This window comes from Rissa tridactyla, chromosome 20 (assembly GCF_028500815.1).
Source record: "Rissa tridactyla isolate bRisTri1 chromosome 20, bRisTri1.patW.cur.20221130, whole genome shotgun sequence".
NCBI classification, from domain to species: Eukaryota; Metazoa; Chordata; class Aves; order Charadriiformes; family Laridae; genus Rissa; species Rissa tridactyla.
In genome coordinates this window covers 2,459,083-2,472,203 of record NC_071485.1, presented here as the reverse complement: position 1 = coordinate 2,472,203, position 13,121 = coordinate 2,459,083, and the positions used below count along the sequence as shown (strand labels likewise).

Below are 13,121 nucleotides of genomic sequence, written 5' to 3'. Positions count from 1 at the left end.
GCACGGGGCTGAGACAGAATTGTCGTATGAGCTGGAAAAAGAGAACCTGAGAGGGCTGATTTACCCGTTATAACAACTGTACTTTTGTCATCAAAAGAGACCAAAGTCCCTGAGGATAAACACAGGGAAGACAAGACATGTATCATTGCGAGGTTGATTTTCCTCTGTCAGCCTCAGATCTTACCCAAGGCTGACCCCGGCAGTTGAACTGAAGTCCCTTTGCCCAGAAGTGTTTTGACTTGAGGGCAGTGCCATTTATTGGGGCAAAAATTATCATAGTTACGAAAATAATCATTCCAACAGGAATCACGGCTGTTTGTGATGCAAGGTTCTTAGGCAAGGGGGAATGATGCTAAAGACCCGGAGAGGTGCCGCAGGGGGCGAAGGAGCCGTGGTACAGGTAAGGATTCCCCACAGACAGCGTGGGGGGAGGAAGAGGACCTCTTGCTCAAGGCTGTTGCAGCCCGTGTGCCCCACGCCGTCGTTCCCCTCGCTCCCCCCTTGGGTATGCCCTTTTGCATGACAGCATCAAGTGAGACACCAGACGCTGACTGCGCAGCTTGGGCTGCGGTTAGAGAGACTCTCTGTTCCCTGAGATTTTTTACGGGCAATGCTGGGGAGCGTGGAAGCCACCCCAGCCTGCCGGGCCACCTTTACTCGCCAGGATCTCCGTGTAACCCCAAATGTGCGTTTCCTTAAATGTACGTGAGGCTCCCTGGGGAATCTCTCCCTGCTCTGGATTACAAGGAGCTGTTTGCGGAAGGGCAGAGGAGGGGAGCAGGGCTGGATCGCTTTCCCATCAGGCGCTGGAGAAAAGCTGCTTTGCGCCAGTGGGTCCCACCCCGCTCCAGGGCGGGGACTTTGCCATCCGGGGCAAGGCAAGCAAAGCTCTCCCCATCCCTGCCAAGGCACCCGCTTGGGACAGCAGGTGAGTGCCAAACTAACCAGGGGGTCCTCTTTGGCGTGGGGAAGGGGTTGCGCGGCTGGAGGTGCCTGGGGACGTGCCAGGCACCACCCCTGCTTGCCCGACTGCAGCCGCTGGTAGCGTGGCTGCGTGGGAGCGGGACGGCCCTTGGCTGGGTGGGTGCCCTGGTGGGACCACAAAGCCAAGGCATTGGGGCAGCCCCGGAGGGCGCAGGCCTGGGGCGAGGAGGGACAGGGAGGCAGGTTGTGGGAAGGAGGAAGAAAATGGCTGGCTCTTCCCAGGCGTGGGGAGTGCAGGTTTTGCTTCCTATTTCTTCTGTGCACCGTGGCCAAGCTGGCATGTCCTGCGGGCTGGATACCGGAGTGCGGAGGGCATGGCAGGGGGCTTGTGAAGTGGCTTTGGGTGGGGGCACAGGCTGAAGTGAGGAGTGTAAGGCTCCTCTGTCTCGGTATTATATTTTTATTCCTTTTGAGGGCAGCGGGCAGGCAAAGGTCATCATGTGGGAGGTGCTGGGATATTTCATCTGGTTTGGGGCTCGCCAGCAGAAGGGAACTCCTGTCCTGAGCTGCAAATGGGGCTGAGATCAGGGTCGGTCACCCTGCCATGAGCCCCAGACCTACCCTGGGGCACTCTGCCTCCCTGAAGCGCAGCCAGCTGCGGAGGGAACAGGCTGGATCCAGCACACTGGAAACAGCCAGCGATGGCAGAGCCATGGAAAAAGCTGATCTGGGGCGGGGTGTGGGGTTGTGTTTGAGTAAACGCGCACCGAATGAAAGAACTAGTCAAACAAGTCCAGCGTTTGCCGCGCAAGGGGGAGAGTCGCAAATCACTGGTTTCCCACTCCCGATCCTAGGTGTAGGACCGGCAACGCGTCTGTGAGTTCAAACTTGAGGAAAAAAGACCCGGTGTTTATATCCTGCTGAGCTGCTGGGAGCTGTGTGCGTGCTGTGAACGGTCAGGAAAACTTGATTCAGAGCAAAACTAGACTTGAATTGGCCAGCGCACCCGATAGTTCCAGCTGTTTTCTGGTAAATGAAGTTTAGTCTGGAGTCAGCTTTTAGCTGACATTGATATGGGTTTATAACTGCCTCATTAGCTGATAAAGCCTGCCAGGAAAAGGTTAGCCATGGCACAATTTGAATAATGGGAGGGATGCCTCGCACACCTTCACTTGATCATCTGGACACGGTGTTTTAAGCTTGTTCTAAGCCAGGTTTACTGTATCAGCTGGCTCAGGCCTTTATTCTGGGATGAAGAGTAAATAACATCAGGACAGGGATTAGCCCAGGGCACCTTAGCACTTGCTACCTGATTCTTTGCATGCATATTTTAATTCTTCAAAACACAAAGTTGAGTGTTGCTCCTATCCTGAAGCTGTTTTTCCCCGTGTGAGCTGCAGGCCAGGAATTGCGTTAAGCTACAGAGTGCTGGCAGATGGGACTGCGCAATCCCTTTCTGTACTAGCAAAGGAGGTGGCTAGGAGAGTTTTATTCACCTAATGCCCCAGCCAGGGCAGTTCCTGGAGGCACCTTCACCTGTGAAATGGAGCAAGAGGATTACAGGGGCAGGAACCATTGCTGGAGAACCTGGCTGGGCAGCCGAATGCTTCCACCTGTCACTTCAGCGGCTCATTTCTTGTGGCACCACACACAAACGTGTACCGGGAACAAAACAGCATTTGCAGTTTGCACATTTGGGTTAGCACCACCGCCTTTTGCGGTGCTCTACTCTTTATAATCCCAGTGATGGCTAAACTGGATGAAGAGATTGAAATCTCACAGTCAATATTTAATGTGACATTTCTGTTGTAATTTGATATTGCAGGAGCATTTGCCCTGAATCCAGTACATGCATTCTTTCCTCATGTTTTGGTTTCTTTCTGCCAGCTCATTTACACACAGAATTTTTCTGCCTCCTACCCTCTTTTTCCTTGTTTATTGACTTTTCTTTTGCCCTCTAATACTCCTGTGTCTGTGTACAAACCAACAGAATGGTAGAACTGCATCAGTAAAACACCTGTGAAGTTTGAAGTCATTATTTAGTGTCTGGTTAAACCAAATTAAAAAGTTGGCTTTATATTTCCGTAAAAGATTAGAGAAGAGCAAAGATGACTTTTCTGAGGTCTAGGCCATATTTTGACCACTGAAATCTATAATCACATGCAAGAAAGTGAACGCAATACTAATAATTTTCCGTATGTTGCCTGAGTGCACAGCGTGTAATAACATGCAGCTGACCTGGAGAGCACTAAGGAGTGCCTGTGCGTAACATCCATGGCAAATGTCAGACTAAGAGTTAATTTGCCGGAACAGCACCCTCCGATGGTATTCCAGATTTGTAAGAGTCATGTGAAGAATGAGCAAAGACACTCCTGTTCTTACACAACTGGCTGGGCTCATTGATAGCAGCTGTTAAGCACCGTGCGCAGGATTAGAGAGCGATGTTGTCAGCCGCTGGCATCACTGCTTCTGCTTAAGCGCTTTAATGGGAGAACCTCAGCCCATGCTGGGTTGAACTTGAGTTGCAGGGAAGTGAACCTTGTGCTAGAACTTGACGTCCTCCTGGAGCAACTGGCTGCCCAATGCTTCTGTGGGAGTACTCTTTGCTGGTTAAAAACTGGACGGAGGGCCAGGACCAGAGAGCGGAGTTAAACCCAGCTGGCGTCCAGTCGTGAGTGGTGCTCCCCAGGGCTCAGTATTGGGGTCAATTCTCTTTAATACCTTTATCAATTATCTGGACAAGGGGATTGAGGGCACCCTCAGTAAGTCTGCAGATGACACCAAGTTAGGTGGGAGTGTCAACCTGCTTGAGGGTTGGAAGGTTCTGCAGAGGGATCTGGACAGGCCAGATCGATGGACTGAGGCCAATGGCGTGAGGTTCAACAAGGGCAAGTGCCGGGTCCAGCACTTGGGTCACACCAACCCCATGCAGCGTTACAGGCTCGGGGCAGAGCGGCTGGAGAGCTGCCTGGCAGAAAAGGAACTGGGGGTGTTGGTCGGCAGCCGGCTGAGTATGAGCCAGCAGGGTGCCCAGGCGGCCAAGAAGGCCCACAGCATCCTGGCCTGTGTCAGGAACTGTGTGGCCAGCAGGACTGGGGCAGTGACCATCCCCCTGGACTGGGCACTGGTGAGGTCCCACCTCGAGGGCTGTGTTCAGTTTTGGGCCCCTCACACCAAGAAAGACCTTGAGGTGCTGGAGCGTGTCCAGAGAAGGGCAACGGAGCTGGTGAGGGCTCTGGAGCACAAATGTGGTGAGGAGCGGCTGAGGGAGCTGGGGGTGTTCAGCCTGGAGAAGAGGAGGCTGAGAGGAGACCTTCTCACTCTCCACAGCTCCCTGAACGGAGGGTGTAGCCAGGGGGGGTCGGGCTCTTCTCCCAAGGAACAGGCGATGGGACAAGAGGAAAGAGCCTTGAGTTGCACCAGGGGAGGTTCAGGATGGATATTAGGAAAAACTTTTACACTGAAAGGGTTATTAAGCATTGGAAGAGGCTGCCCAGGGCAGCGGTGGAGTCGCCATCCCTGGAGATATTTAAAAGCCGGGTAGACGGAGTGCTTAGAGATATGATTTAGTGATGGTTTGTCAGAATTAAGTTGATGGCTGGACTAGATGATCTGAAGGGTCCCTTCCAACCCAGGCAATTCTATGATTCTGTGATATGGGACAATACTTTGGGTGTGTTCGTGTATAGGCCCTATGGGTGAAAACAAAATTATGCGCAGAAAAAGTAAACCCTGGGTAGATGGCAAATAAGCTATATGTGTAACTTTTTTTTGCTGGCGTTGTCAGTTAAAACTGCAGCCCTACAAGGCATTACCAGACAGAGGAGACGCTGAATACAGCAGATTTTAAGCAAGAGGGAAAATAATTCCCCTGTCCCAGTCCTCCAGTGAGGTTATCCTTTGGAAGCTCATCTCCACCTTGATGCTGTCTCTGCCTCCTGGGGTGTATCTGCCAGGGCTGTGCGGGCACCCTCACCCTGATTCACCCTCAGGCTCTCCCCTGGCAAGGTCAAAGCCACGTGCTTTGAAAAGCATGGGGATGAAGTTTATTTTCTTTGCCCCCAGGGCGACACAGTCTGCTTCTCCTTGTAGCCTCAGCGGGGCTGTCACGCTAGCAATGGAAAAGAAATTTCTTAAATTACTAGTGGTCGTCATCTGCTTGTGCACCACATCCCTCTTTCCGGCAGGGCGAGCGCCCTGGCCCTGCGCTGTTGCAAGCCAGCCTTTGTTTGTTCTGCACAAAGCAGGACTGGGAAAATTAGATTGTTACTTAACCAGCCCTATTAACCGGCAAGGGTAGGTATAATCGATTAATTATTTGCTAGAAAACCTAACACTCCCTCTGGTTTTTATGACAGTTGTCTAACCGCCTGAGGACTCGGACAGCAGCAGATTGACCAAATACCAGAGGGATGGTGAGTGTCTGTGTTTCCCGTACCGTGCTGCGCCAGGTGTTTGCTCTATCAGATAAAGGTGGGGAGCGTAGCTCAGATAAGGACACAGCAGAAAGAACACTGTCCTTTTTGTCCCTTTATGGGGGGTGATTTTATCAATTCTCTCTGCTTCCTCATACTAGAGAAGAACCACCCCCACACACGGGCTTTTCCATTTTGTGAGTTAATGGAAAATCCAATCAGATATTAGGTCAAAGAGCACAAATTTCTCCAGATAAACTTCCTGGGCATATTATTCTTTCTAGATTCAAGCTGCAGGGTAGCCATCTGGATGGTAGTTATCCCCGTGCCTGTTCCAGAAAGCCTAACCTTCAAGAATGTTAAGCGGTTGGTTTGCCGATGATTTTCACGGGAACATGGGAACAAAGAGACAGTGTAGTCCCACAGAAGTGGCACTGGGCAGGACGCAGGAGAAACCTGCTTGTGAATCACTGTTTTGAGCAAAACCACTGTCCTTTCTGATGCATTATTTTACCAAATGGTGGTCCTTGGCTGCTCTTAGAGAAGTCAGGAACAGGGCTTTGGGAACAGCTTCTTCTATGGTTTACATGGAAAACTGCAGGGAAGACGCCCCAGCTGGACTGAACAGAGACGTCAGGATGCCCACCATTATTTAATTGGAAACCAGATACTCCATATATGAAGATGTTTTCTTCTTTTAGTTGTGTCCCTGGGGCTTATTTCTTACGTGGCTAGGAAGTCCCACTAGAACAAACTGTTTTTCTTCAGGGTAAGATGGAAGCCTGATATAAAATCACTCATGTTTGGTGATTTTACTTGCTGTCGCTGTGTTTGCATCTTTTGAATTTTATTTTTTTTTTTAATTCAACCCTACTGTATGCATATATCACTCTGAATCTGCCTTTCCTAACTCCTCGTCTGTGGGTTTAGGCAACAATCAAGGGGGTCCCGAGTTTCAGTGCTGAGCAAGAAGCACAGGCGCTAAGGAAGGCTATGAAGGGATTTGGTAAGTTTGTTTCCCTCCACTTTTTTTTTTTTTCTCCCCTGTGAGTATTGGGAATGTTTTTTTTGTGGTGGTTTGTTAGAGGGGAAGTCTTGCCATTTGCATTGCCCCACTGCCCTGTGAGGGCACTGAAAGAAATCGAGTGACTTGATCAGGCTGAGACGTGAACCCAACTTGAAATCCAAGTCTTGGCCACAAAAACATGCTTAGTCAGGCTCTTGTCTCTCCTGCGGGGTGGTGCTGCCGTGCCACTGGCTGGGTCGAGGCACTTCTGTACATTGAGATAGTCCCCAGCGCTGTTAAGAACCAGATCGTTTAAGAAACGTTGATGTAAGATGTTGAGAACCGGGTTGTGTAAGGAATAGAAGATGGCTAATGGCACACCCTGGACAAGACCAGAGCATGCTTCTGGTTCTCGTGCAAGCAGCCTGACTGGTTTCCATTGGTTTCTTCCAGGCACAGATGAAGATGCCATCATCGAGATCTTGACCAAACTAAATGTTTCCCAACGTCAGCAAGTTCTGATCACCTACAAAAGCAGTATTGGCAGGGTAGGTGGTCTTCAGAGATTAGTGACTGTGGCATCAGCTGGGAGATGCAGACAATATTTGGGTTATATCACTTGGGTGAAATCTGAATAACATTCTAGTCTCCACGACAGTAAGGTTACCACAAGCTTTCCCTGGCCAAGTTTATTTCGGTCTTGTTCACTTCGGAGCAACTGTTCATCCAAGGAGGGTTGGAGCACGAAGAAAAGTGGTGATTCAGTTCTTTCTGTTCTCAAAGGCTGCATCTTCTCCTAACTCCTTTATCCTCTTTCTGTCTTCTAGGATTTGATTGATGACTTGAAGTCTGAGCTGAGTGGGAATTTTGAAAGGGTGATCATTGGTATGATGACTCCTACCACCATGTACGACGTGCATGAACTGAGAAGGGCTATGAAGGTTCAGAAATCTTCCTTTTATGTTGCTTAAGTTCTGGTCAATTTAGTATGATATGGCATAGTTATACATGTGTTATTAATTTCTTATTATTAACTTACTTATAATTAAAAAAAAAAATCCTAGATGCACATCAAAACAGTTGTCATTATAATCTTAGATCTTATCTTTGCAATTCCCTAGGGTGCAGGAACAGATGAAGGTTGTCTGATTGAAATCCTGGCTTCTCGCACAAACGAAGAGATTCGGCGCATTAACGAGAACTACAAATGTCGTATGTAGCGCTAACTGCAAACCATTACCAGGCTAACGGAAAAGTCACTTACGTGTATGCAGGGACACATGAGGAGGAAGGAGAGGGCCTTATTAGCCTTTAAATGTGACAAATCAGCTAATACAACTATTGCCATTTGTCCGGAGAGAATCTGTTAGAGTGTCACCAGCAGGACTGCCAACAGCCTCAACATTAGAATTTCACCCAGAAACTGAATCAGTGTGAATGAAACTGGGTGGGCGGCTGTGTCTATCAGTTGGATGTCTGTCCATGTGGGGATCTATTGCCAGCTTCATACTATCTGCGCTTCTTAACTTTAGCCTGTGGCACAAAATATGATGGCTGGACTGCTATGATGGTGTTCAGAGCCCTGAGCTCAGTGAGATACTTACTGAGTTTACAGCTGACGGATGTTGTGGACAAACAGCGTCCAGGTGATGGATCTGTTACTAACAGATGTCATTTGTGTGCGTCCTCTTGCTAGAATACGGCTGTACCCTTGAGGAGGACATTGTCTCTGACACATCTTCCCTGTTTCGAAGAGTCCTCGTGTCCCTGGCGACCGTAAGGCTAAGGGAAATGGGGGTGAATCTCTCTGTTGCAGATGGACACGCCTCTCACTTCAGTGATGAGGTGTTTCGGGCTGGTTTTGGTTTCACTTATCTTGCATTTCACCTCACCTGCATTTCACACCCAACTTCTGCAGGGAGAGGAGGCTGGCTCTGGGTGCGCATTAATGCTACGTGCTCTTTTTAAAATGGCCCAGTTAAAGTGGATTGCTGCTCACTTCAAAAGGAAGTACAAATAACGTCTGAGCCACATTTTTCTGTATTTGTAAGCCACTATTCAATGTTAAGGATCCTATTATGCATCTCCAGTAACTTGTTTTGAATGGGGAATTTGCGGGACTTGCTTCCATTAGTTGCTCTGGTGAAATGAGTTTTTCACCCTTGTATCTCCACAGGGGAACAGAGATGAGGGAACGTACGTGGATGATGCCCTTGCTCAACAAGATGCTCAGGTGCATAGCAATTTCCTTCCTTGCAAGAATTGGCTGTTCTTGTACATGTGATGTGTGGTGAATCCCTCCTTTTTCCATACCTCATTTTTTTTTAAGGCAGAACAGTAAGCCTGAGGCTATGCTAGACAGCAGCACCCTGGGTGGAGACCAGGGCTCAGTTCTCTGTTTTGACCCTTAGAGAAGCCGCTTCACTGTTCTGACTCAGCCAGTGAAATGGCGATAATGGTTCTGGCCTCCTCGGCAACTCTGTGGTGAGAGGTCTCTAGACAGGCTAGGTGTTTGGCAGGGGAGATGACATCTCGGTTGAGAGTTGCTGTGCTTGGTTAGTATTTATTGGAAAATATCCGTGATCTAGACAAGCCACAGGCCAGAAGTCCTCAAGCACCAAGTATGTAAAAATCTCATGTTGTTTGTGCCTGGTCTTCTCAGTTAGCCTTACTTTGTCTATTCATAATGTCTTCAAGTGCCTATATGAAGCTGGGGAGAAGAAATGGGGAACAGACGAGGTACAATTTATGGCCATCCTCTGTACACGGAACAGATACCACCTACTAAGAGGTAGGACCCTCCGCGGTGTCCTGAATTTTTTTCTTTGTTTGAGGGCGATTCTTTCAGAGGAGCTTTGCACTTGTTCATTAACTGATTGTGAACTCTTCCTGAGACAGCAAGTATCCTAGAGCCCCGTCCTGTTCAATTCTTTAGGACTGTTTTATTCCTGAGACAAAAAGGGACTTCAGAAAAACATCAGTACAACTCACTTCAGTCTGTAAATTGGAGATAATGAAGTGTGACTCCCATTGGGGCAGAACTAAGCATTTAAACTGCCATTATTAACTAGTTCTTGAAAATGCTAGCAGCAGTGGTAGGCCAATTAGCAAGACAGTTGATAATTAAAGTGAATTATTTCTGTGGGACGGCCTGATTTAGCTTACGATGTCACAATAACGGTAGAATGTTCATGCAGCGTATGAGGAGTTTGATCTTGCAAAGTGATCCTTGGTGGTTTACACACTGCGTGCCCTGAAGCTTCTCACTTGCTCATTTTATCCCCGACTCTTCCTCCTAGTTTTTGATGCGTACAGAGGGATTGCTAATAAGGACATAACAGACAGCATTAAATCTGAAATGTCAGGAGACCTCGAAGATGCTTTGTTAGCTGTGGGTGAGTTCCCTGCTTTTAAACTTTGACTACAATGTCATTAAATAACCGGGAGATATTGTATCTTGCCCTGGCTGGCTGTTTACGTAGCTTCAGGGGGCAGATACTCTTTTTCTTCCTTACAAGCCACGGTCATTTACCCTCTGCAGATACAATTGGGTGAGAAAGCTCTGTGCTTTATGATATCGTTTGCTTTCCCAAGGGATGCTGTGGTAGCTGACATTTGCTGTCAGGAAGCATTAAAGCCTTAAAGAAAATATTGCCATGCGCTGGGCGTGGAGACATCGATTTACAGCAGGTCACTGACTATGGGTGTCTCCGTTGTACTTGCTGTTTGTTGGCCCTGAATTGCATCTTTCCAGAATTAAAAACCTTCACTGAGAAAGCGCTGTGAAGGTCTGGAAGACCTTCTCCATCAGTTTTTATTGACCTTAATTCTTTTGTTCTTGTCTCCCTTACAGTAAAGTGTGTGCGAAATAAACCTGCATATTTTGCTGAAAGATTGTATAAATCCATGAAGGTAAAGAGATTTTGGTGTAAGACTGCTGTTTTTTTTCCCCCATGCCTTTCCATACTCAAGTCAGTAGCATGACAGCAATCATTTGACAAAGAGAAAACTGGAAAAGAAATCAAAGTCTGAGCTTTTATATGGACCTCTTTTCCCTCAAGAAACTCAGGGCAGTATCCTTACCTGGCAGTGAGCTGTTAGCGGATCACGCCACTAACGCAAAAATGTTCCGATTAGGAACAGATCCCACAGAAAGCCAAGTGTTTAAACCTTTGTGTTTGTGCTCTCTAGTCGTACACGGATGGTTTATTTCTTTAGGGCCTGGGAACAGACGACAACACGCTGATCCGAGTGATGGTGTCCCGCTCTGAAATAGACATGCTGGATATCAGAAGGGAATTCCTGACCATGTATGGGAAATCTCTCTACTCCTTCATTAAGGTAAGCTTTTCAGTGTTAGGAAAAAAGAGCTGGATTTGCAAAGCAGTTTAAAGGAGGCAGGTGCTCCCTTGACACCTAGTGGCTATTTTAGAGGAGCTGGAATTAAGGAGACTTTACCTTTATGTACCAAAAATGCTCCTGAATGTTCTTAGTTCTTAAATCGTCAGGATCCAAACCCTACAACAAATTGTACGTGCTGGCAAGAATCCAGCCTCGCGTGGAGCTGTCAAACTAACTGCATTCCTCTTTTCTTTCTAGGGAGACTGCTCAGGAGACTACAGGAAAGTTCTGCTCCGACTGTGTGGCGGGGAGGATTAAAGGATGCCTGCTCTGCTGTACTGCTTGGGTGATGGGAAGCAATTCGATCACAAGGATTAATTTCTGTTTAATTTTCCTAAATAGCTTATTAATTGCTAGGAGCATTGACTTAGGTTAGTTAATGCTCTGGTTAGATAATTGGCCATACTGGTTGACCCTTTTTGATAGGCTTTTATGCTTGGAATACCCATTTGTTTACTAATTGGGCTAGCAAAGCCCATCTTAAACAGAATGGTGTAATCAAATATATAAAAGCTAAGTTGTTTCCTTACAAGCTGAACCTTTGCCATTGCATTCACCAGCAAAACTTAACAACTGAAGCGAACCGGGATGCAGAATGTGAGAGGCTGCCCAGGGAAAAATTAACCTCATCAATACACGTGAGAACGCAGGCTTGATTCAGTTTTTGCAAGATAATTAAAACGCAAAGAAACCTATCTTCTGAAATACAAGCGTGTCGATCTTAACTTGCCTTCTGTTAGTGCGGAGCATTAACAGCCTTGCTGCACTTTATGTGTATGTTGTCTATAGATCTGTAGGTAGGGAAGATGTCACGGGTGACATCCGCAAAAACACTTGCTGCCCTGGTTACTGGTCAGCCCTGTAGTCTTGGTCTGTCGTCTTTGACTCGTGGGAGTATAAATCATTGGGGTTGTACTACAAGCCCTTCCTCTGGACAAAGTTGTGTCATTAGAATTGTGCCTTTTAAGGAATGACCTGTCCCCAAAACTGCATCTCCTCAGCACTACCCGATGCCTTGCACTGGGATGCCTTGTACTGGGGGAGCTCAACGGATCTCACCAGCGCTGTCTGGCTGGAGCCCGGTGTGATGCTGCCGTCAGAGGGTCCCAGTTTTGTGCCTATGTCTGGCTTGGACTTCCACACCGACCTCTAGAAGAGACTTTTCCCCCAGACCCTACACACCTGCCCATTAAGCCGAGCATTGTTTTCACTACAAAAATGTGGTTCTGGTTTGGTTCAGCAATTTATTTATTTTGCGCTGTATATAATCCTGTTTTGAAGGCATCACACTGAGGGTAGAATGTAAAGGTACAAGTACGGATAGGACCTACACCCAATGTCACCTTCTTCTAAATTAGGCTGCTGTTGGCTTGAATAGGAGATACTTCTGTAGCCTCAAATAAAATGATTTTCTTTCTTGCTCTCTGTGCTGTAATTGGAGATACATTCCTTACTTTTGGTGGGAGAGGAGGCAGAGCTTTTCCCAGTTCTACCAAAGCCACCTGCTCAGTGAAAGAAAAACTGTCCTACCCAGTACCGCAGGCTAACAGATGCGCTCAGGCTTGGGTTTGTGTTTAAATGCCTTGTTGTTGCTGACTTTTTAAAAATGAATAAACAATTCCTTTCCACACCTTCTGCTATGATTGTGTGTTCTGGGAGAGGTAATGGTGAAACAACTGTCTCCTTGGTTTTTTTCAATAACTTCTGTGCGCCACAGGTGCTTTTTCTCCTCTGCGTGGACCTCCGTACACCAGTGGAGTGAGGAGAAGGTGTAGGCCTGGCCTCCTGCTCCTTAGAAAGAGGCAAAACCAACGGGCCCAGCGCAGGGGGATGCTGTAAATCTGGGATGCTCTGGGACGTGGTTTACAAAACCCCACGCTGTGTCTGAGGGGTAACTGCCAGTGGGGGGGGGGGGAACGACAGGTTTTGGGGATGCAGGCCTGCACACTGATGTGCAGGTATCACGTGACCACAAGAATATGGTCAAAAAGTTACATAAGTGTATGAAATTATACATAATTTTATACATTTATTATTAAAAATTAAAATTTTTAATTTTATACATAAGTATAAAATTATAACAGAACTTTGACTGAACTGCAGCTGAACTCCTGAAATTAGAACTTAATTGGGCCCTATGCATCTGGACCAGACGCAGAAACAATTAAACTTAATTGTGTCCTTGCACATCCACCTGGGCTAGATGTAACCAAAACACAGATTAAAAAAAATTGAATTGTTGAAGGACTACCATCTCCAGAGCCTACTGCAGGTGAAATAGGCCCCTTGAGGGACTGAGCTCCTGGTCTCTGATCTGATAACAAGATGTATCATCTTTGGAATGAAGTCGAGATAAAAGTGTGTCCCAGAGAAGC

The 13,121-nt window shown here is 47.4% G+C and overlaps 1 protein-coding gene across 3 annotated transcripts; it reads left to right on the top strand.

Annotated features, from left to right (window-relative positions):
- Positions 1-75: 75 nt before the first annotated feature.
- Positions 76-12,374, top strand: ANXA4 (annexin A4). Of its 3 annotated transcripts, XM_054180855.1 has the most exons (14): positions 542-928; positions 1,779-1,953; positions 5,283-5,339; positions 6,270-6,345; positions 6,799-6,893; positions 7,173-7,286; positions 7,467-7,557; positions 8,042-8,121; positions 8,522-8,578; positions 9,043-9,136; positions 9,645-9,740; positions 10,199-10,257; positions 10,564-10,686; positions 10,945-12,374. In XM_054180855.1, the coding sequence occupies exons 3-14, from the start codon at positions 5,337-5,339 to the stop codon at positions 11,002-11,004; spliced, it is 948 nt and encodes a 315-aa protein (XP_054036830.1). In that variant the 5' UTR covers positions 542-928; positions 1,779-1,953; positions 5,283-5,336; the 3' UTR covers positions 11,005-12,374. The 3 variants fall into 3 exon arrangements, with proteins under 3 accessions (XP_054036831.1, XP_054036830.1, XP_054036829.1); XM_054180856.1 differs by lacking the exons at positions 542-928; positions 1,779-1,953 and adding an exon at positions 76-400; XM_054180854.1 differs by lacking the exon at positions 1,779-1,953 and having other exon boundaries at positions 543-928.
- Positions 12,375-13,121: the final 747 nt, after the last annotated feature.